The sequence below is a fragment of the Argopecten irradians genome, chromosome 14 (genome assembly GCF_041381155.1).
Source record: "Argopecten irradians isolate NY chromosome 14, Ai_NY, whole genome shotgun sequence".
In the NCBI taxonomy this organism is placed as follows: Eukaryota; Metazoa; Mollusca; class Bivalvia; order Pectinida; family Pectinidae; genus Argopecten; species Argopecten irradians.
This window is the reverse complement of record NC_091147.1, coordinates 35,663,529-35,686,171: the sequence shown is the minus strand read 5'-3', so window position 1 is coordinate 35,686,171 and position 22,643 is coordinate 35,663,529. Positions and strand designations below refer to the sequence as shown.

Here is a 22,643-nt window from a genome sequence, read left to right as displayed (position 1 = left end):
TACTGGAGAATTAATTTTGCGGCCATATTCGAGTCTTAACTTACCTTTTCCTTTAAGTAAAACTTAAGTCCACCGCCGACAAATAGTATTTTTTCACTATCAAAAACAGGAGCAGACGATTTAGTATTTTTCTTCAGTTACAAAAATTACTTACTTTACACCATTACCACCATTGAAAAGTTTGAGCTTCTAATTCTACGTCAAGTTAAAAATATGAAAAATAATTAATTGCATCCCGAAAAAATTCCGACGCACTATATCCTATATGGAATGAAGTACTGATTGCGCATGCACCAAAGGCAAAATGAAAATACATATATTATTTTTGTGTTAATTAGACATACAAACACACGATTGAACACCAATTATTGTTCAAATAATGAATATCATTTATGCTCTGTCGGCGGTGGAGCATCTTTAAGTAAAACTTAAGTAAAAATTTAGCCACTATATATAAAATAGTAGCTATCCGGCTCGAATGTGACATTTCCATCTACTGAAACAATCATGATACATCATATGTATATATATTATGACGTCAAATCTACATGTGACGTCATAATAGTGTTATTACACATGTGTCTTCTGATATTTATGACATGGTCTTATGACATGTCTGGACGGCAAGTTACCAGTATGTGTTGAATATGTATACTGTAAACTGTGTGATGATATTTTAGGCAGAAATTGCTTATCAGCATTTATATATTTATTTATTTTATTTATTTATTTGTTATTCATTTATTTTATTTATTTTATTTATTTATTTATTTTATTTATTTATTTGTTTATTAATTAATTTATTTATTTAAATATTTTATTTATTTATTTATTTATTTATTTATTTATTTTATTTATTATATTTATTTATTATTTATTTATTTTTATTTATTTATTTATTTTTTTTTTTTTTTTTATTTATTTTATTTATTTATTTACTTTTGCATTTTAAGTTGTTGCTACTGAATTGATATAATCATATGATAATTTAAATGAATTATTTTTACTTAATTGAGTTACATGTCATTGCAACATTTTTTAAAAATATTTTTTATTTTAATTTTAAAGATATTTCATATAAATGCTTCACGATGGGCCGAAAAACTCAAGCAAAAAAACAAAAGCTTCAAAACAAATTACAATATAGACAAAAACCATAGAAATCAAAATATTTCACTAAATTCCATGATACTGCTAAAATTTTGATCTATGCATGTTAAATTCCTATATAACAATGAAGAGTACTGCAGGGAAATGAAATAGCGCATTTTAACTACCGGTACATGTATTTCATTGTAAATTATACCAGTATATTCGTTACAGCAGATAAATCAATAATATGTTTAATATCTTTATTATTATAATAGAAATTTGAAAAAATTTGATCACATCAAATTTTGTTACCTGACACAGTACATAATAATTATTTAATTTTTGTTATATCTTTCCAGAACTGCATAATGGGTGATAAACAAGATGATGACAGTGACCTTGACACGATTACGGCGACCTCTCCACTCAAATTAAAGGATGACTCAGATACATTACCCCAACATCTCCGAGAGGGGGATTGTGACGCGGGGATGGAGGAAAGTAGCGGTTCTGACAGCGATGACGCTGGGTAAAACTTTTTTTTTTTTACTTCATTTAAGTCCATATATTGTTTTAAAGGCCATAACTTAAATCAAAATATTCATATACTAGTTACTAATGGCAAAATAACTTTGTCTGATAAAGATTTAAAATTTAATGTCAATGCATTGAAATATTTAAATAAAAGCCCACTACCTTTCCGGAGCTAAACATGAAGGCTTCTTAAAAACATTAATAACATTAGAAAATATATACTGATGCCTAAGATTAGGTTACAACACCAAACATATGCAGGATTTCCTGTGTAATATATGATAACAGTGGAGAGTCATTTCGCTGTTTTGACGTCTGACGCAGTTGATAGTAAACTACCGCACAGTATTTAAGACGGAGGCACCTCCAGGGCCGCCAGCCGGCACATTTTGAAACTTCTTCTCAAGTTCTACCGGCTGCGATTTTGGCATTGCATGAAATGATTATATTTTTTCGGGTCGATCTGAAATCCAAGTTAAGCAAAAACCATTTTGATACTTCTTCTCAAGTTTCTCTAATTTGGCTGAAAATTTGACATGGTCCCTGAATGTTGTTATTTTTTCGGGTCGATCCGAAATCCAAGTATGAATTTTTTGATACTTCTTCTCAAGTTCTAACTACTAATTTGAATCTTGCATGAATATGATCCTGACATTCCCAACAAAGTTTGTTAATCGATCCGAAATCTTGGCGCCATCAGCCGCCGCATCTTGGGAAATAATTTTCTCAAGATATTTGGCTCACTGATCCTGACATGGTTCCTTCCTTGTCTTGAAAAACCACAGCTTTTGTACAAACTCTTACAAAGTGTTTGTAATTTTTCGGGTTGATCATAATCCAAGTTTTTGAACTTCTTCTTCTCAAGTTCCTACCGGTGGCGATTTGGCTCGTAAAGCTTGAAGTGATATGATGCTGACATGGTCCCCGACAATGTGTTTGTTATTTTTTCGGGTTGATCCAAGAATCCAAGATGGCCGCCACAGCCTGCCCATCTTGACAGACCCTTAACATGGCTGTATTTTTTTTAGATAATCTGACCTTGACATTGTTGAATTTTTAAACTACTTGATCAAGGAAATATTTATTTTTAGAATACATGACCTTTGCAATGTTTACATTAAGATTACTTGACCTTAGGTATGTTAATTTTTAGATAATTTGACCATGAAATTATTTACTGTAAGATTACTTGACCTTGAAAATGCTTATTTTTAAACTTCTTGACCTTGGGAATATTTATTTTTAGACTACTTGACCTTGAGTGTCAGATGGCCTCGGGATTGGATCTGAGTACAAGACAGAAACGAGGGATCCGGAAATACAAACATGCCCTCAAGTCAATAAAGCCTTACAGAAATAACAAAGCGTGAGTATGGTTAGCTTACTTCTGGGTGTTGTGAACCTAGAGACCTTATATTAGCCCTGTAGTATACTAGGATGAAGGGCTACCAACTTTGTTCAAATATATGATGTTGAACTACATTTAATCATTTCAATGAAAAATTATGCTAAAATATTTAAAAAAAAAACTTTTTTCTAAATAACTCTAGGGCCTAGATGCCTTATATTCAGTCTGTAGCAAGGTTACCAAGTTTGTTCAAATGAATGACCTTGAACTTGAGATAAGATAGGCTAAAACCTTTACGCAACATTTTGTCAATAACTAGAGGGCCTAGAGACCAGATATTGGAGCATGCTGGGATGAAGGGCTACCAAGTTTGTTCACATGAATGACCTTAATTTTCATTAAAGGTCACCAGGCTCAAATAGGCCAAAATGTTTATATGATTGCCAGATGACCATTAAGGCCCTTTTGGCCTCTTGTGAGATCCTATGTGTTGACCTTGATCTTTAGCCCCATTAGTCACCAGAATCAAATATTGTTTTTTAACTTAAATTTTAGCCCTATGGACGAACTTCCAGACTCTACAGCAGGATTTTTATCCTTGCTCACATTTGCATGGCTGACTCCTATCATGTGGAAGATCTATAAAAAAGGCACAGGTTTCCTCACAAACATGAGATGTAGTGACAAAAATAGAGCCGAGATCAATTCAGAACGGTAAGACTTGGGAGTGTGAAAAAAAATCACCTCTGAAGATGCATTTAGGCTCTTATAAATCAAAGACTAGACCAGTCCATTATGAAAATTCAGGGGTCAGGAAATAAAGGTGACTGAGTGATTTAAGTATCTGATCAGATACTGTAAACAACGAATTTCGCAATCAAAATAAATTTGCAAAAGTTTGTCTCAGCAGAAATCCATACCTTTCAAACATTGAAAGGTACTGGCGTCTAATTTTAATTCCACAATAAATGAATGTGCATGAAGTTTTGAAATTAGAATTAGAAATTTAGTCGCTGCAAAAAAATCAATGTTAGTTTTGCATTAACCACTTTACAACAAATTTATTTTAAAATAGAGTTACAGGTAGGTATATTGTTACATCATTAAGCGCAATACGTCGTTTTTCTGAAACGTATGACGTTTCGCAAACATGATGTCACAATCAACCGAAGTGCAGATAACTCTGTTATATGCAAATTCGGAATAATCATGACTTAAGATCAAGTTACAGCATCAAATAAATTCAAATTTCCCTGTGTAAATCGTGGTTAACATTAAAGGATCAATTTGCTGTTTCATAGCGTGATGAAGTCTTCGTAAACTACTGCATGGTAATTAGGTTGATCCTTGAAAACATAAGACCACCAACGTTTTGTGAATTATTATCAAATATTCGAACTTGTTTAGAAAAGTGATGATAAGTTCTGTATTAACGGGAAACTAATAACTTGTGCACAATAGATGTACACAAACATGTAGACGAACACGTTGTGTTAGTGTTATTTTGGACTGAAGAAGGCCCTATAGTGGCTGAATATATATTCCATAGAAATGATTTTGATTTTACTTTGAATTTATTTTGGCCTTTTATTTTGGGTTATTAATATACTAGCTTTACACCGTTTTTACCTCATTGTAATAACTTTTTTGACTCTACAAAATCATCAAACACTTTTTACAAGTTTATTTTGAAATTAAAAGCTGTTTTAGTTCAGGTATGTAAGTGTGATTATTTTGTGGGAAAAAAATGTATTTCTAAAATATAGCTCCATGACATATTTTATTTAGTATTAAGGACAATGTTAATAGACATCAAAATAATTTGGTCTAATCATATTTTATCAATACTAATGTCTCTTCCTATACACATCCTCAGGTACATGGAAACAAATCACAGCTATAATGTTAAATCCATCTTGAACTAGGCTGAAAATTTATAACAGAAGAGATATATTGTATGTAACATTTAAATTTTCTTACAAATTATTGTCAGTGAAATGTAAGGTTTTACATAGAACATAAAAGCGATTTACTTCACTCCACTGAAAATATCAATTTTGATATTTTTATTCACTTTTGACAAATAGGAATGTAGCGTAGACTGTAAAAATATTATTTTGATAGTTACATTAATTTATTAGTTTGTGCATGAAGGTGACGTCATATTTTTGTATAGGAATATGACGTTATGCTCACAAAAATATGACGTAATAATCGCAAGGACAAATAACTCTGTAAAATACAATGGTGGAATAACCCAGGAGTAACAGTTATATTTCATTGAGTGAGGTGGAAACTTTGATATTTTTCGCAAGTGCGAAGCATGATTGAAAGATATTTAAGTTTCAACCTAACGAGATGAAATATTACTGGTATTCATCAAAAAACAAGGAATTTTCTATTTATTTCATATTTTTCTCTATGTATAATTTTCTCCCTCTGGTGGACTGTTGTTTGAAAATCTAATAATATTGCAGACTTGAGAAGTTGTGGAAGGAAGAGCTGAAGAGAAAAGGCCCCAAGGATGCCTCGTTTGGTTGGGTGATTTGGAGGGCCATTAGGACGAGGGTTTTCTTTGGAGGACTGACCATCATCTTATCTGTCAGCTTCAGCTTCTTTGCTCCAGTAAGTTCAAAAATCACATGGACAACATCCTTGATACTCCAGGGGTTACTATCACTGACGTTATGTCCACCCCTGGATTATAGTAACCCCTGGAATATCAATGATGCATGGACAGTGACTTTACAAGGCTCTGGACTTTTGCACATCTGAGTTCCGATACATGTATAACTGATTAATTATTGTAAATACTGTGTTCACCGAAATTAGCGCCCAGAGAGCTTAAAAATTGTAAGAAATTGGGGCACTTTAAAGAATGAGTTGTGAATTAAAAAAATTAAGCAAATTTTCAACACTTTATGTACTTGTTGCAAATTAATCGGTTACTACAGTAAACAAGCATATATGCCTTTTATCCTTTGAGACACATTATTATGGTGTGATCACATCTAAAAATTCATAAGTTCATTTAATTTGAGATACAATATTATAAGACTCTTTTATATGTGGATATGAAGGATAGGGATATTCTACCCAAGGGTCACATAATGTTGTATAACCCGAGGCTTGCTGAGGGTTTTGCAACATTTTGTGATCCCCACGGTAGAATATCCCTATCCTTCATATCCACTTATGAAAGAGTATTTTTTCTTTCATACCTCAACATTTTATTGCTATTTTACAACTATAATATCCCACCATTTTGAAATAAATTGGAAGAAATCCACATATGGAAGTCAATTTTTCATGCATGAAAAAATTGCATGGGTAGCCAATGCAATACAGCCTCAGGCGACATGAGTGTATTGCTCTAAACCAGCCAGTATTACAACCGTAGGTATGAAAGAATATATGTTAGAGGCTATTCATGGAATGGGGTTAACTTCGTGGGATAGAGGTGTTATACATGAACTTTACTCATTCTCCATAAAAGGGGAGGGGTGGTAATTTTCTCTTCTCCAGGAAAGTTTCCCACCCTGCAATTTAAAAGTGGACTAAACCAGCCTTTGAATTAGGAGAATTTAAATGTGTTTTTAGGGGTGAATGACTCAATACATAAATTGATGTTGTTTCAGGCGTTAGTGCTGAACAAATTACTAAGGACTTTGTCTAACAAGGAACAGTTTGACATTTGGTATGGCGTGTTGCTCGTCGCTATAATCTCGATCATGGAGTTCTCTCGGACTATGTTATTTGCTCTTGGCTGGATGATTAACTACACGACAGGTATATATATTGCTGTAAACTTTCCAAAATTCTGTGATTTCATGCCTTGCAACTTTTTCACGTATAGACTTAAAGATGCTCCACCGCTGACAAATGGTATCTTTTTGCCGATCAAAAACAGGATAAGATGATTTAGAATTTTCTTCAGTTACAAAAGTTACTTACTTTACACCATTACCACCATTGAAAAGTTTTAGCTTCTAATTTTACTTAAAGATAAAAATAACAAAAACAATAAGTTGCATCCCAAAAAAATTCCATGCCGCTATGACCTATATGGAATGAAGCACTGATTGCGCATGCACCAGAAGCAAAATAGATTATTTGATATGTCATTTTGTGTTAATTTGACATATATATACACGATTAAACATCAGTTATTGTTAAAATGATGAGTATCATTTATGCTTTGTTGGCAGTTGAGCATCTTTAAATTCACAATTTTGGCTCCTATACTTACCGTTTTTCACATTATTTACAAGGTATAAGACTTCGAGCTGCTACACTCAGCCTTCTCTACAAGAAAATCCTCAAACTACGAAGCTTGAAGGATAAATCTGTGGGAGAGGTAGGACACAACTTGTTCATATGATAAAGATTAATGTTTCCCATTGTGTATAATTAAAATAACTTTACAACGTATATCTCAATTTTCAAGCACATGTCACTGAAACGCTCAGATTATTAGAAAGATCTAAATTAAATTGAATGACGAGATATCCAAAGGCATTGGTCCCGACAGGTCTACAGCCCTACCAGTCAGTCAAGTTTATTATTAAAAATGTTTTCCTGGGGTTTCAATATCAGGTGTTACCAAGTACTTTTTGCCATTTAAACTTATATTCGCATGTGATTTACTTTCATCAATTCTACAATCTGAGTAAATTCCCAAAAGTTTATCTCCGCAAATAATCTAAATTGATAGGAATTATCATTCATTTTTTAAATCAGTAAATATTAATCTTTGCGAACTTGTTTTGAAATGAAAATCACAAAATTTAAATAGCCATGAAAGAAAGTATAAATAAAAGTTTTCATAATTGGTGCTTGTAGCTGGTGAACCTTTGCAGCAACGACGGGCAGCGATTGTTTGAAGCGGCAGCCATTGGTCCACTTTTGATTGGAGGACCAGTTGTATTGGTGTATGGCATTGTTTACACTGTCTTTCTGATTGGTCCCTGGGCACTGGTAGGGAGCGCCACCTATCTATTGTTTTATCCATTTATGGTAAGTGATTCACGATAAAGCTGGTGGTAAATGCTGGAGTCATGTAGGCATTAACACAGGGATCTGGCACAAATTTATTGGTTTATCGCCCACAGGGACTTGGCACAAATTTCTAACCAACAGTAGTATATGTAAGCAATAAACTGTTACCAAATTGGACATACACTGACAAGAATTGTCTCCCCTTGTGCAGGTGATTTTTCTCACTTAATAATGACATGAATGGCCTCCCCTGGCATCGGAAGAAAGACAAATAGAATGGTACCCTTGATACTACATTGTATAATATATGTACATAACTATTGTTGGTTAGAAATTCATGCCAGGTCCCTGTGGGCAATAAAACTGTAACTTACTCAAATGAGACTGAGGTGAAATTGAATTTAAGACTAAACATTAATCAAAATTATGCCATCAATTTTGTTTTCTAAATTTTTTATGTAATATGTTCTTCATTGAGCATTAATTTTACAAAATGTACAGTCTTTAAAGCAATGTTTGTAGGAAACTATCTGATATATTTTGGCTTTAAAGGGACAATTCACTCAGGCTAATTCTTTTACATAAGCAAGAAGCAAAATATGGCATGAATGTATTGTTCTACATTTCTTATGAAACATATAAAATATTGACAAATTCCACGTCATTGTTTAGTATTTTAATTGATATCTTTGAAATATCAAACCGTTGATCAATACGATTAAGCAGGTACAATATGGACGCTGTACCCATACCCGAGCCAAAGTCATGCACGTTTAACAAATGACAGGCTAAGATTTTGTAACATCCCAACCTCGGCTAACGCCTCGGCTGGGATTATGTTACAAAATCTTAGCCCTCGACTGAGATAACCCGATCTCGATCACTTACTGGTAACAGATTTTAGTAATATAATCGTGTTTGTTTTGTGTGTCTTGATAAAGGCGCAGATCACCTCGAAAATTTGACAATTTTTTTTATGCACAAGTTTGGATTTACATCTTTATATAAAGTGAAAACACTGGGGAGGAGTTGAAATAGTTGTTTATATATTAGAACATGGATGTACATTGTATATTTAGAACAGAGGGTTGCTTAATAGAGATGGATGTTACTGCAAATTTGAGAAGAGAATCTATATTGAATTTCCTGTGAGTAACGTCCTTGTCGATTCTGTTATCATTTCAGGCTCTGATCAGTCGACTTACAGCTTACTATAGAAGGACAGGAGTTAAGGTCACCGATGGTAGAGTAAGTGTCCTTCTATTTATTGAACTCTTGACCTTTATTTCCTCTATGGTACCATTTTATTATATCACTAATTAAATGTCTTCAGACCAATTTGAGGTCATCAAATGAACGCTTAAATATACTATTTTACTCTATTACATAAAAAATACAATGCTGGAAGAGTCCAAGTGTTTGTAAGGGGTAACATTTCAAATGTTTTGAAGTTTTTAGCATTGGCTTTTTTTATACCGTATTCAATATCCCAAGTTTGAATGATAGCATAACTTCTAACCAATAATCTAACTTATTTTTTTTGTTATGTTCAGGTACGGATGATGTCAGAACTTCTAACCTATATTAAACTTATCAAGATGTATGCCTGGGAGGTACCATTTACCAAAAAAATATCAGGTAACTGGGAAAAGAAATGAATTGTTTGAAAAAAGAGGTAATTTCGACGGAGCAGGTTTTTTTTCAGGACTAATTTGGGTTTGATTTAATTTTGTTTTACATCCTATTAACTGTCAGTTTAAGGAGATGTGTCGTGTAAGAGGTGAGGAAATTCAGAGTACCCGGAAAAAACCCACCGACCTATGACAACTGCTTTCTATGCAATCAAACTCACAGGGCTTCTCATAATCACTCAGTCGCCACCACTGCAATAAGCCACAATCAATGATATTAAGTCAAGTTTCGGTCATCTAACATGATGTAACCTGCTGTTCGATTACCATCGTCTGTGACCCATGGTTGATTGCACTACACTGCGCTACACTTATCACCGTAGGACAGCACGGTCACAGAGCAATGACGTCACTCTATAAATAGAAACCAATCAACTTGACTCTTTTAAAATGAGAATTCTTCAGTCTGGAGGGAGAATATTTATGGATATCAATGTTGTTTATGTACAGCTTCTGTGAAGCGTATTTTACCTCTAATCTCATTGGCTAAAAAATCAGCAGGATTTAATTTCCCATGGGTGATAAGTGTAGCGTAGTGTAGTGCAATCAACTATGTGTCACAGTCTTGTTTGATAACTGTCATCTGTATTCTTGTCTTAAATTAATTTACTCAATTAAGTTTCTTACTTACTGAATTAGGCTTTATAATGTCATGAGACTGAACAATTTATTTACGGAGTTAAGATATGGTTGATAACAAGAATAATGTGTTTTTTACCATGATCTTCATTTTGCTGATAGGTATCCGTTCGGACGAGAGGAAAATCCTTGAGAAATCTGCATTAGTACAAGGTATCAGTACTTCGGCGGCTCCCATGGTGCCCGTCATGGCTTCGGTGTTTGTGATTTTAGCACATGTGTTGACGGGAAATGATCTGACCCCAGCACAGGTACATTTTGAAATATTGTCTGCAAATTTTTAAAATTATTTATCATTTATTATTTTGCTGTATTCTGATGATTTCTAGAGTTATTTGTTCTTATTAGCAAGTAGTGACAGTTGCATTATTATATTTGATACTTACGTGTTGATATTCCGGAATTGGACCAGAATTCAAGATGGCCACCACAGCTGAAATCTTGAAAAATAAATTCTTAATTTGGGAAAAAAAATGCAATTTTCTAAAATGTTAAAAAAGATCAGTATAATTGTAAAACAACTTGAATGATGTAACTGGTGATAGCTGCATTCATGTGAAAATAATGCTGAATAGAAAAATATAAGTTAAAGACAAATTAATGAAAAATTTGATTATGAAAATTCAATAACATTGAGAATGCCATCATATTTATGATCATTTTGTGACTATTGAAACTCATTGATATGTAAATGATTAAGTTGAATGTATGTAATTGTAGCCTTGATATATGAATGTAAAATAACTCTTTTATAATTATGTAATATCTTTTATCAGCAACATTTGCTCTTGGACTAATGTATCCATCAATAAGTCAGTCCATACATTATTATTTCATACGAAATTTGATTATGACTAAAAAGGAAAAACTATTTTTAAAACAATAATCATAGGTACCAGGATTAAGATAAAGAGTACAGAAAAATTGAAAACAAACTTTCTTCTGCGTGCAAGATAAAGTAAACTCCCAGAAGTTTATGTCTGCTAATTGTTTTCTAGATTGGAGTCAATATGTTGTAACGTATTTCAATTAATTTTTTAAATTCATGAATCAAAAAATTTTTTTTTGATGTTTATTCGATTTGAAATGGAAATCGTGAAATTTGATCGCAGCAAAAGAAAATTTGTTTACAGTAGTTGCCTGGGATTGAAAATATTTTCACGCAGCATTTCACTTCACTTTAAGATATTTTTTTCAGGCTTTTACCCTAGTAGCTGTGTTAAACTCTATGCGATTTTCCCTTGGGGTTATCCCCTATGCAGTGAGAGCGATTGCCGAATCCTTAGTATCATTTAGCCGTTGTCAGGTAATTTTAGAGGGTTGTCTGGTTAGAATTTGGATATTCTCTCGTTTTAAACCTTCTGTTCACCTTGGTTTTGGTCTTTATAATATTTACTGCATCTGTGCACATCCTTTTAGTTTCAACATTCTCTCTTTATCTCAGGCTTTGCCATCTTTTGCATGTTGTGTCATTTTGTCTAATTGTTCTGCTTTCGTCTGAACTATATTTACTTATATAACAAAATACCGGACAAGTAGACCTAGCATTTTTCATTTTACATTTTTCTGTCTATCTTTCTTTAATTCATTCATTCACCAGTAGAGGATTTCACAAAATCATCTTACACTCAAAATCACTCAAGTCATGCTTTGTATTAGAAAAAACTGTTGCAGGTTTTAAAGAAATGAACAAACCGTGAAATTGCATTTCCATACAAATTCCTAGTCCGACAGGTATCATGGTTGTTTCCTGATGAGGTACCTGGTATATCAATGTCAACTACAAAATACTGATTACTACAAAAATTAGACCAATCATTCATTATAATAGTAACATACAATGAATTAAATTGTGATCTGATGTTTGAGATGCGACGGGAAATCAAGTGCTTGGGTTTGCCATCTTTGAGAATAGAAAATCAAATGCAGTGTTTGTAGGGGTTTCTAGTTGATGGTAACTGGTTGTTTCACCTTTTAGTTTCTGATATTCATTGGTCTGTACGTTACTTAAGATTGGTGGTTGTTTTTCTATTAGTATACAAGTTTTTTTTAGTGGTTATAAGTGGTTTTTTCGAGGGTAAATCAGGCGTCAACGGTTTGTGATGTAGTATGATTATTTGTGGTTTTGAGGGTTAATCTGCAGTCAGTGGTTTGTGTTAAATTTGTACTGGATGCACACTCTATTCTTACGGTCTTACTTATTTTTTTTATTTTTTTTTTTTTTTCAAGTTTCGCTCAATCTTTTCCAAGATTCTATTTTCAGAATTTCTTATGGTATCACAGCTATGTCTTTAGGCTAGTTATTGCTAGTTGGTAATGTATGCTGTACTTAGGGATTGTTTTTAGTGGCATGTTGCTTAAGTGATTCGAAAGATACATTTTAGCCATATTTCCTTTAATATTTTAGGCTTTCGTCTTAGTTGCTATCAACAACTCATTGAAGCGCACCATTGCTCAAATACCCAAGTTAGTGAGAACTTTGGTTGACATCCATATTTCCGGGGAAAGATTTAAGGTTAGTCCCGTAACTGGGAAAGACAATTCTTGTCAGGGGAGGTAAATCATATATCAGGGGAGATAATTCATATAAGTATGAAAGTGAGACTGGATTACCTGCCTTAGTACCAATTATATCTGCTTTCTAGTCCGTGCTTATAAAATTTATTTATAGGTAAGATAATGAAATTTTAATTAGGGGAATAATTATGCCAGTATCAAGGGAGACAATATGTGTGTTATTTTGATGACGAATAATAATCAGTGCCAGGGGAGGTAATTCATGTCATTATTACGTGAGCAAAATCACCTGTATTAGGGGAGACAATTCATGTCAGTGTTAAATAAGAAGATTCATTAGCGCCAAGGAAGGTAAATTTTGTCAATTTAATTGTTTGGCAATACAGGTGTAAGTCATCAGTTAGTGCCAGGGAAGATAACTCATGTCAGTATCAAGGGAGACTATTTGACAAGGGAGATAATTTATTTTGTAAGGACAGACAAATCTTTTTCAAAGTAGACAATTAAAGTATGTATTTGGGAGACTGTGCCAGGGCTATCTTATAAAACTTACATGACTCTTACATGGACTTACCCCATATCTTACCAAAAAGTTTTTCCTTAGCCCTATAATTATTTGCAAGGTTATATTATATATTATGTGTCTTTGTTTTCAATTGATCTGTATTTTCAAAGTTCACAATCATAGTCACAAACACACAACCTCCTTTACAACTCCTGCTGCTCATTCACATGATTCAATATGCTAGTTTTAATGAAATTTTTGGATTCAACCATTTAAATCTTTCAGTTATTTTGAGATTCAGAATTCTGTTCTTGAGGGCAAAGTTCAATGTATACTCTGTATGTACTTGTCAAGAATGTACTGTCTCTAGAGCGTTTTGTAGTTTCTTTACATTCATTAGCATTGTATGCCATTAATTTTCCTTAATAATAGGATTATGGCTACTTGATGTTGGCTTCTTTTTTTTTGGTAACTGAGAACAATGTAATGACTAATCATTAAGCCATGTTTTGCCTGTTTTGTCCTTTCTGCTGTGTAGTTTTTAGTCTTATGGTACCAGACTATGGAACAAGATTTGGGCATGAAAACCAGACCCTATTTTCTGGAGTTGTCATTCAGCGGCCTTTATACCCAACAAGATTGGGCATTAAAATAAGACCCTATTTTCCGGAGTTGTCATTTGCTGATTTTCTTCCAACAAGATTGGACATTAAAACTATAGACCCTATTTTCTGGAGTTGTCATTTGCTTACTTTCATCTCTAACAAGATTGGGCATTAAAATGATACACTATTTTCTGGACTGGTTTTTCACTGACCTTCATCTCGAACAAGGTCATTTGGCTTTAAAACTAGGCCCTATTTTCTGGAGTTTGATTCCCTGACCTTTATTTCCAATGTGATTTGGCATTAAAACCAGGCCCTATTTTCTGAAGTTGTCATTTGCTGATTTTCTTCTCCAACAAGATTGGGCATTAAAATCAGACCCTATTTTCTGAAGTTGTCATTTGCTGATTTTCTTCTCCAACAAGATTTGTCATTAAAATCAGACCCTATTTTCTGAAGTTGGCATTTGCTGATTTTCTTCTCCAACAAAATTAGGCATTAAAATCAGACCTATTTTCTGGAGTTTTCATTCAGTGACCTTTATCTCCATCAAGATTGGACATTAAAATGAGACCCTATTGTCTGGAGTTGTCATTTGCTGATTTTCATCTCCAACAAGATTGTACATTAAAACCAGACTCTATTTTCTGAAGTTGTCATTTACAGACCTTCAAACCTCTTTACTGTACCTGTGTAGAGATTAGTGGTGACTCACTGTCCTAATTCTCTTACTGCTACTGTAGGCTTTCACGTTTCTGGCTATCCATGGTAAACTAAAGCCCGTACTTGGTCAGATACCTGGCGCCGTCCGTTCTCTCTCTGACATGATGATTAGTGGACGGCGAATCAAGGTGGGTAGTTGTGCACATTGCTCCAGAATAGTATATAAAATAACACCTCCCAAAAATCTAAATAGACAAATATTGGTTGATAATGTTGAGAGGTGATAATGTTGAGAGTTGATAATGAACTCCATTCTTTTATATGGAAATTAACATTTTGCAAATTCCAGGTAAATTTCAAAAATATAATCTAATCTTGAAAATTTCCTACCCAATATACTAGTTTTCATCCCAAAGTTAGCAAAATAAAACCCCTTCCTTATTGTTTCATCAAATATCAACCTATCGCATTGCTTGGCCACCCAATGATTTTGTGCTAAAAATAAGCAATATGCAATCAGCAACTTCACCATGTAGTTTCATGTCCTTTTGAAAGTAGTCTGATGGTCTCATATATATATTTAATTATTTTAAGAATGTAAGAGTGAAAATAATCTTTTAATTGAATTAATAGTCCTTTACATATTCAGGGCTTTTACTAGAGGCTTTTTGGGGCCAATAATAGGCCCTTTTTCCAATGGAAATTATTTTAAACTTTTGCCAAATTCTCCCAAAATACAGTTTACTCCTGGAAATGTCCGTCCCAATTTTCCAATTTCTTTCCTAAAATCTGGTAATAAAAAGGTTCCTTCTCAAATAAAGTGAAATAAGCCTGATAATGCACTTATTGCCCTATTTCTTTATGGTCTTTCCCAGTATATTCTGTAACATCAAGAGCACATTCACACGACTTATTTAGTTGTATCCTACATGTTCTATTAGCAGCTTCTTGAGAACACAATAGAAGTAATCGGCTTCTTTACTTGTAAGGCTTATTCATAGAAACCTTTTGTTATACTTATTGCCTCTTGATATTGGCATTTATAAATAAGTCTTTTATTGTTGTTCACAACACTAATCCAAACTGTGGTGGCTTATTGCTTGTTCCCTATGTTAAACAGCTTATCTCTAAAATGCAAGTCAAAAAACATATTCGTTTGATTCCTCTTGAGTCATTTTGAGAGATATATTTTCTTGTTGCTTATTTCCATTTTCTTGTTGCTTATTTCCATTCTTGATCTATTGGCCTTAATCGTCTCTTGCTTTAAAAGCTTCAGCAAACAGTTTAAGCTTATTTAGTTGTTTGCAATGTCCTTACACTCAAGAGCTGTATCCTTGTTTCTTCTGTTGCTGCAAAAACCAAATCTAATAAAACCAGCTTATTCCTGGCAATAAGCAATAGATGTAATTTTTTTTTTTCTAATTTAAGTCAGTTCAAACAGTTGAAGCTTATGAAGGGAAGTTGTTTACAATGTTCTCAAACTCAAGAGCTATATCATAATTACTTCTGTTGCTGCATGAACCAGATCTAAGAATACCAGTTTCATGTCAATAAGTTATAGATGTACATTTTCTATTTCTTTTAAAAGCCAGGTCAAACAGTTTAAGTTTATTTAGTTGCTTGCAATGTCCTTACACTCAAGAGCTGTGTCCTCATTTCTTCTGTTTCTGCAAGAACCAAATCTAAGAATACCAGCTTATTCACATCAAGAAGCAGCACTGGTATTTTTTTTCATTTCTTCTAAAAGTCTGTTCAACTAGTTGGGGCTTATTTAGTTGTTTGCAATGTCCTTACACTCAAGAGCTGTGTCCTCATTTCTTTTGTTTCTACAAGAACCAAATCTAAGAATTATAGCTTATTTACATCAAGAAGCAGCACTGGTATTTTTTTTTTCATTTCTTCTAAAAGTCTGTTCAACTAGTTGGGGCTTATTTAGTTGTTCTTACACTCAATTATTCTCGATACCTTAGTAATATCATTTCATTTTCATTTACCAAATATTGGTTACCATTTGTTTACTGTTGGTGTTTTAACTTCAAGTTGGGAATTTTTAAATATTTTTGGGTTGTGTATCCTTTCTTATCTTCTTGCAGTTTGTCCGAGTCCGCAATTGCTTTGAATTTCTCAAATTTATCAAATTTGGTGCTTACCTGGTAGTATTTAGAGTTCATTTGGCAGTTGGTTTTAAACATATTACCAGGATGGTGGTAAATATGTTTGAATTGTTAAAATATGTCTGTGTTGATTACCAGGATGGTGGCAAATGTGTTTGAATTGTTAAAATAAGTCTGTGTGTTGTTTTTGAAGATATCAAAAGCTTGACAACTTTAATAACAGTAACTGAATGATAGACAAATTACATACTTGATATACTGGCCTTATATAGCGAGTTATTTTCATATTGCTGACAATTGACATGATTGTGCATTTTGATTTGTGAAATATTCAGTATTAGTTCAACTACCTATAACCTTGAAGCCAAATCACAAAATTTCTGATTGCTAAAATTTAATTTTAAGTTTTTACACGAAATTGTAAAAATTTAAATAATCTGTTCTACAGCTATTCCTCTACCTCCTTTCCTTTCTTTCATGTCACTTTTAGAACATACATTGGAAATGTTCTTGCTTATTGTTTACATATTTTATTACCTCGCCTTGTTGCATGCGTATTTATTATCTAAGCTTAATTCTAACCATTTTTATTGTCTCAATACATACTTACATCACAGCTATTACGAACAGATCTTATGCACTGTCCCAACTTAACTGGTTCACTCCTGAAATGTCATAATGAATTGTTCCAACTATAGTTTTAGAAGAGTTCAAATGTGTTTTCGGGGTTCGATATTAGATTTCTTTTTGTTTCTGCTTAGCTTATTTGTTATTTATCCAAGCTTATTGTATTTTGTCCAAGCTTATTGTATATTGTCAATGCTTATAGTATTTTGTCCAAGCTTGTTGTATATTGGCCAAGCTTATTGTATTTTGTCCAAGCTTATTGTATATTGTCCAAGCTTATTGTATTTTGTCCAAGCTTATTGTAAGTTGTCCAAGCTTATTGTATTTTGTCCAAGCTTATTGTATATTATCCAGGCTTATAGTATTTTGTCCAAGATTATTGCATTTTGTCTCAGCTTATTGCATTTTATCTCAGCTTATTGTATTTTGTCTCAGCTTATTGTATTTTGTCTCAGCTTATTGTATTTTGTCTCAGCTTATTGTATTTTGTCTCAGCTTATTGTATTTTGTCTCAGCTTATTGTATTTTGTCTCAGCTTTTTGTATTATGTCTCAGCTTTTTGTATTTTTTCTAAGCTTATTGTAATTTGTCTCAGCTTATTCCTATTGTGTGTTACCCCAGATTATTGTGTATTGTCAGCAGAGTATACTGATTAACCTGGGGAATCAGGGACAGGAAAAGAAGTTTTAGGGGAACATTGAAGGTCATAAATGGTTGCTAATCAACTATAGCTTATTTTTTGCTCATGCATCTATTAATTGTTAATTAAATATTAATTGACTTATAGTTTTGATTAAATATTCAATAGTTTTCAATAATACTGCATAACTGCATCTTGTTTGCTTTTATTTAATTGACATTTAATTCTAAAAAAAATATTAAAACAGTAAAATATGAATATTTTAACTTTCAAAATCATTATCACATTATTCCGTCTTTGCATATTACAGAATTACCTCCCTTGCGGGTAGATATCCATTGTGAAATTGTAACGTCATTATTTTTTTGGCACAATTCACATCGTCTTGTCTGAAAAGTATGACATTATGGTTGTAATCATATGGCATCACAATCAATACTTACCCACAAGGGCAGATAACTCTGTAATATGCAAATACAAGACAGGAGAACCTTTTGTGGTAGTTTGAGTATGACCTTTGTAACCTTTGACCTTTACAGAGTGTACTGTTGATGGAGGACATCAAACCTCATGTTTCTCAGATCACGAACCCCAACCACGTGATCGTCCTAAAGAATGCTACATTTGGCTGGGACGCCAGCAGTGTTAAGGATGGAAACAACAAAAAAGGTATGTACCCAGTTCTGTATTTGCATATTACAGAGTTATCTGCCCTTGCAGATATATATTGATTGTGGTGTCATGTGTTTGCAGACTTAGCACCATTCTTTACATAGAAAACATCATCAGTTTTGCCTAAGAAACAATGTAGTCAAATAAATGAAGATCTATCAGTAAGGGAGGTAACTCTGAAAGTATAAAAAGAGGAAGGAAGGAAACAAGATATTTTCATCATTTATTGATAATGATTTCCATCCCCATAATGTTAAGTTTAATAATGTGAATTTGTGGTATCAGAGTATTCAATCAATTCAAGTGAATTTTAAATTGCGCTATTTAGTCCAAAGCTTAATAGGGAATAAATGATAGAATTAAGAACTTTGTCGTCTAAATTTGTCTGATCAGAGTATTGAATTGAATCAAGTGAGTTTTAATTTGTAATATTCTGTCCAGAGCTTAAAGGTAAATAAATGATTGAAATAAGATTTTTAAGTTTTACAAAGTTTACAGATGTGAAGTTCCAATATCAATATTTTTACCGTTCAGGAGCACTGGATGTTGAACAGATTTTTTATCCATTTTTAAGTTTAATTGATTTATTTTCTAACCAGATGCTAACAGTAAGTCTTCAGCGACAAAGGCAGAGGAGAAACAAGGATTAAAAGATGGTGAGGAGGTTCCGGAATCTGATCCAGATGTGGTACAGACCCTGGTGGATATCAACTTTGTGTTGGAAAAGGTGAGAGGAAATTCAAGTTTGACCAAGGTGAGAGCAAAATTCAGGTTTGACAAAGGTGAAAGGGAATTCAGGATTGACAAGGTGAGAGGGAATTCAGGTTTGACAAAGGTGAGAGGGAATTCAGGTTTGACAAAGGTGAGAGGGAATTCAGGTTTGACGAAGGGAGAGGGAATTCAGGTTTGACGAAGGGAGAGGGAGTTCAGGATTGACAATGTGAGAGGAAATTCAGGTTTGACGAAGGGAGAGGGAATTCAGGTTTGACGAAGGGAGAGGGAATTCAGGTTTGACGAAGGGAGAGGGAATTCAGGATTGACAAAGGTGAGAGGGAGTTCAGGTTTGACAAAGGTGAGAAGGAATTCAGGTTTGACAAAGGTGAGAGGGAATTCAGGTTTGACAAAGGTGAGAGGGAATTCAGGTTTGACGAAGGTGAGATGGAATTCAGGTTTGACAAAGATGAGAGGGAATTCAGGTTTGACAAAGGTGAGAAGGAATTCAGGTTTAACAAAGGTGAGAGAGAATTCAGGTTTGACAAAGGTGAGAAGGAATTCAGGTTTTACAAAGGTGAGAGGGAATTCAGGTTTTACAAAGGTGAGAGGGAATTCAGGATTGACAAAGGTGAGAGGGAATTCAGGTTTGACAAAGGTGAGAGGGAATTAAGGTTTGACAAAGGTGAGAGGGAATTCAGGTTTGACAAAGGTGAGAGGGAATTCAGGTTTGACAAAGGTGAGAGGGAATTCAGGTTTGACGAAGGTGAGAGGGAATTCAGGTTTGACAAAGGTGAGAGGGAATTCAGGTTTGACAAAGATGAGAGGGAATTCAGGTTTGACAAAGATGAGAGGGAATTCAGGTTTGACAAAGGTGAGAAGGAATTCAGGTTTGACGAAGGTGAGAGGGAATTCAGGTTTTACGAAGATGAGAGGGAATTCAGGTTTGACAATGTGAGAGGGAATTCAGGTTTTACAAAGGTGAGAGGGAATTCAGGATTAAAAAGGTGAGAGGGAATTCAGGATTGACAATGTGAGAGGAAATTCAGGTTTGACAAAGGTGAGAAGGAATTCAGGTTTGACAAAGGTGAGAGGGAATTCAGGTTTTACAAAGGATGGGAGCAAATTTCAGGTTCGACAAAAGTGAGATGGAATTCAGGTTTGACGAAGGGAGAGGGAATTCAGGATTGACAAAGGTGAGAGAAAATTCAGGTTTGACAAAGGTGAGAGAGAATTCAGGTTTGACAAAGGTGAGAGGGAATTCAGGATTGACAATGTGAGAGGAAATTCAGGTTTGACGAAGGTTAGAAGGAATTCAGGTTTGACAAAGGTGAGAAGGAATTCAGGTTTGACAAAGGTGAGAAGGAATTCAGGTTTGACAAAGGTGAGAGGGAATTCAGGTTTGACGAAGGTTAGAAGGAATTCAGGTTTGATAAAGGTTAGAAGGAATTCAGGTTTGATAAAGATGAGAAGGAATTCAGGTTTTACAAAGGTGAGAGGGAATTCAGGTTTTACAAAGGTGAGAGCAAATTTCAGGTTTGACAAAAGTGAGATGAAATTCAGGTTTGACGAAAGTGAGAGGGAATTCAGGATTGACAAAGGTGAGAGGAAAATACAGGTTTAAATGAGAGGGAATTCAGGTTTGACGAAGGTTAGAAGGAATTCAGGTTTGACGAAGGTGAGAGGAAATTCAGGTTTGACGAAGGTGAGAAGGAATTCAGGATTGACAAAGGTGAGAGGAAATTCAGGTTTTACAAAGATGAGAGGGAATTCAGGTTTAACGCTAAGTGCATCACAATGGCTGGTATTATGATACAAGTTCTGAAAAATTTCAAGGTTCGTAACTGTTTGACTTCCGTTACTAGTGGCCCAGTAGTTTGGATGTTCTTACATGGTAATATAAGCCCTCCACCTCTGGGTCGCAAGTTCAAATCCCATGTGGGGACGTTGCCTGATACTCACCGCTGATGGTGGTGTTTCTCCCGGTACTCCTGTTATCTTTTACCATCAAACCTTTCAAGTATGTTGAATTTAGCTATTGCATCTGAAACTGTTTATATTTGTTTTATGTAATTGTTAAAAATTTGTATCCACCAAGATCTGACACATTAATAGCTATATTTCTTCTTATTTTACAGGGCAAATTAATAGGAGTATGTGGAAGTGTGGGATGTGGAAAGAGTTCTCTTATATCAGCTGTAATGGGACGAGTAAGTGAATAAAAGAAAAAAGTCTTAATTTAAAAAATACTGGTACTTGTAAATTAAGAATATTTGAAGTAAAAACTTTATTCTTATACACTGATTATTGTTTGAAATAATCAAGAGGCCTATGGGTTTTCGAGTTTGTTGGACAGTTGCCAGGTACTGACTGCTGGTTAGTGGTTTTTCTCCTGGTACTCCAGGTACTCTGGATTTCCTACACCAATAAACCTGATGAAAATATTTTTTTGGAGATCAAGAAAACAATTTTAATTTCACATGAACATTGATTCCTTCCTGCAAGGTAGATATCATTAATATCTGAGATTTGGAGATTTGATGATAATTCCAGCTTCTAACAATTTCAGCTCATGGAACTGAAGTCACACTGAACCATTTTATAGATGCATGCAGATGTGCTTTGAAAATAGATTCACACGAAGCCAATGTTGTCGTTAATTTAAAACATCTGTATATTTTTTTTTTTTCCAAATCATTGACTTGACTTTTATATTTATCTTCGTTTTATTTCGTAAAATTGTGACATCTACAGATGGTGCTGTTGTCAGGAAAAGTCGCGACGAAGGGAAGCGTGGCATATGTTTCACAGCAGGCGTGGATAATGAATTCAACAGCACGCGAGAACATCCTGTTTGGTCAAGTCTACGATGAAGAAAAGTAAGCACTTATTCAGTAACGTTCTGCACGGGTACCAGGGTGGGCACTTTGTGTTTTATAAATGGGGTCCTTCTCACAGATAAAATGAACTTGCAAAAACCTAAGAGGCCTAGGGTAGTGATATTGGGCCTGTAGCATGCTGGGCTATCAAGTTTATTTAATTGAATGACCTTGACCTTCATTCAAGGTCACAGTCATTATGTATAATTATCAGAAACTTTCTACAGTAACTTAAGAGTTGTGTGTATTGCCTTGTTTGTCACTACTATATACTTTAATTAATTTTTAGTTAGACAATAGTCAGATAGCCCCATGGGCCTCTTGTTATTTAAAGTGTTAAGCATCAAGTCATACATGTATTTAGTTTTCGTTTTCTTGCTGTAGTGTAAAATGACCTGTTATAACCTA

The 22,643-nt window shown here is 33.9% G+C and overlaps 1 protein-coding gene across 4 annotated transcripts in view; it reads left to right on the top strand.

Moving 5' to 3' along the window:
- The window catches only part of LOC138307308 (ATP-binding cassette sub-family C member 5-like), a 43,024-nt gene that overhangs the window by 8,704 nt on the left and 11,677 nt on the right, over positions 1-22,643 (top strand). For 2 of the 4 annotated variants that reach the window (XM_069247968.1, XM_069247965.1), the window contains exons 2-16: positions 1,452-1,621; positions 2,873-2,992; positions 3,530-3,688; positions 5,452-5,599; positions 6,613-6,763; positions 7,246-7,331; positions 7,817-7,990; positions 9,158-9,220; positions 9,526-9,610; positions 10,405-10,553; positions 11,501-11,608; positions 18,513-18,642; positions 19,245-19,372; positions 21,495-21,566; positions 22,111-22,235. In XM_069247968.1, coding sequence (XP_069104069.1) covers positions 1,461-1,621; positions 2,873-2,992; positions 3,530-3,688; positions 5,452-5,599; positions 6,613-6,763; positions 7,246-7,331; positions 7,817-7,990; positions 9,158-9,220; positions 9,526-9,610; positions 10,405-10,553; positions 11,501-11,608; positions 18,513-18,642; positions 19,245-19,372; positions 21,495-21,566; positions 22,111-22,235 — 1,859 coding nt within the window. In that variant the 5' untranslated portion in view covers positions 1,452-1,460. Of the gene's footprint in view, positions 1-1,451; positions 1,622-2,872; positions 2,993-3,529; positions 3,689-5,451; positions 5,600-6,612; positions 6,764-7,245; positions 7,332-7,816; positions 7,991-9,157; positions 9,221-9,525; positions 9,611-10,404; positions 10,554-11,500; positions 11,609-12,709; positions 12,818-14,672; positions 14,781-18,512; positions 18,643-19,244; positions 19,373-21,494; positions 21,567-22,110; positions 22,236-22,643 lie in introns of all 4 variants that reach the window. The other 2 variants (XM_069247966.1, XM_069247967.1) reach the window with 2 other exon arrangements.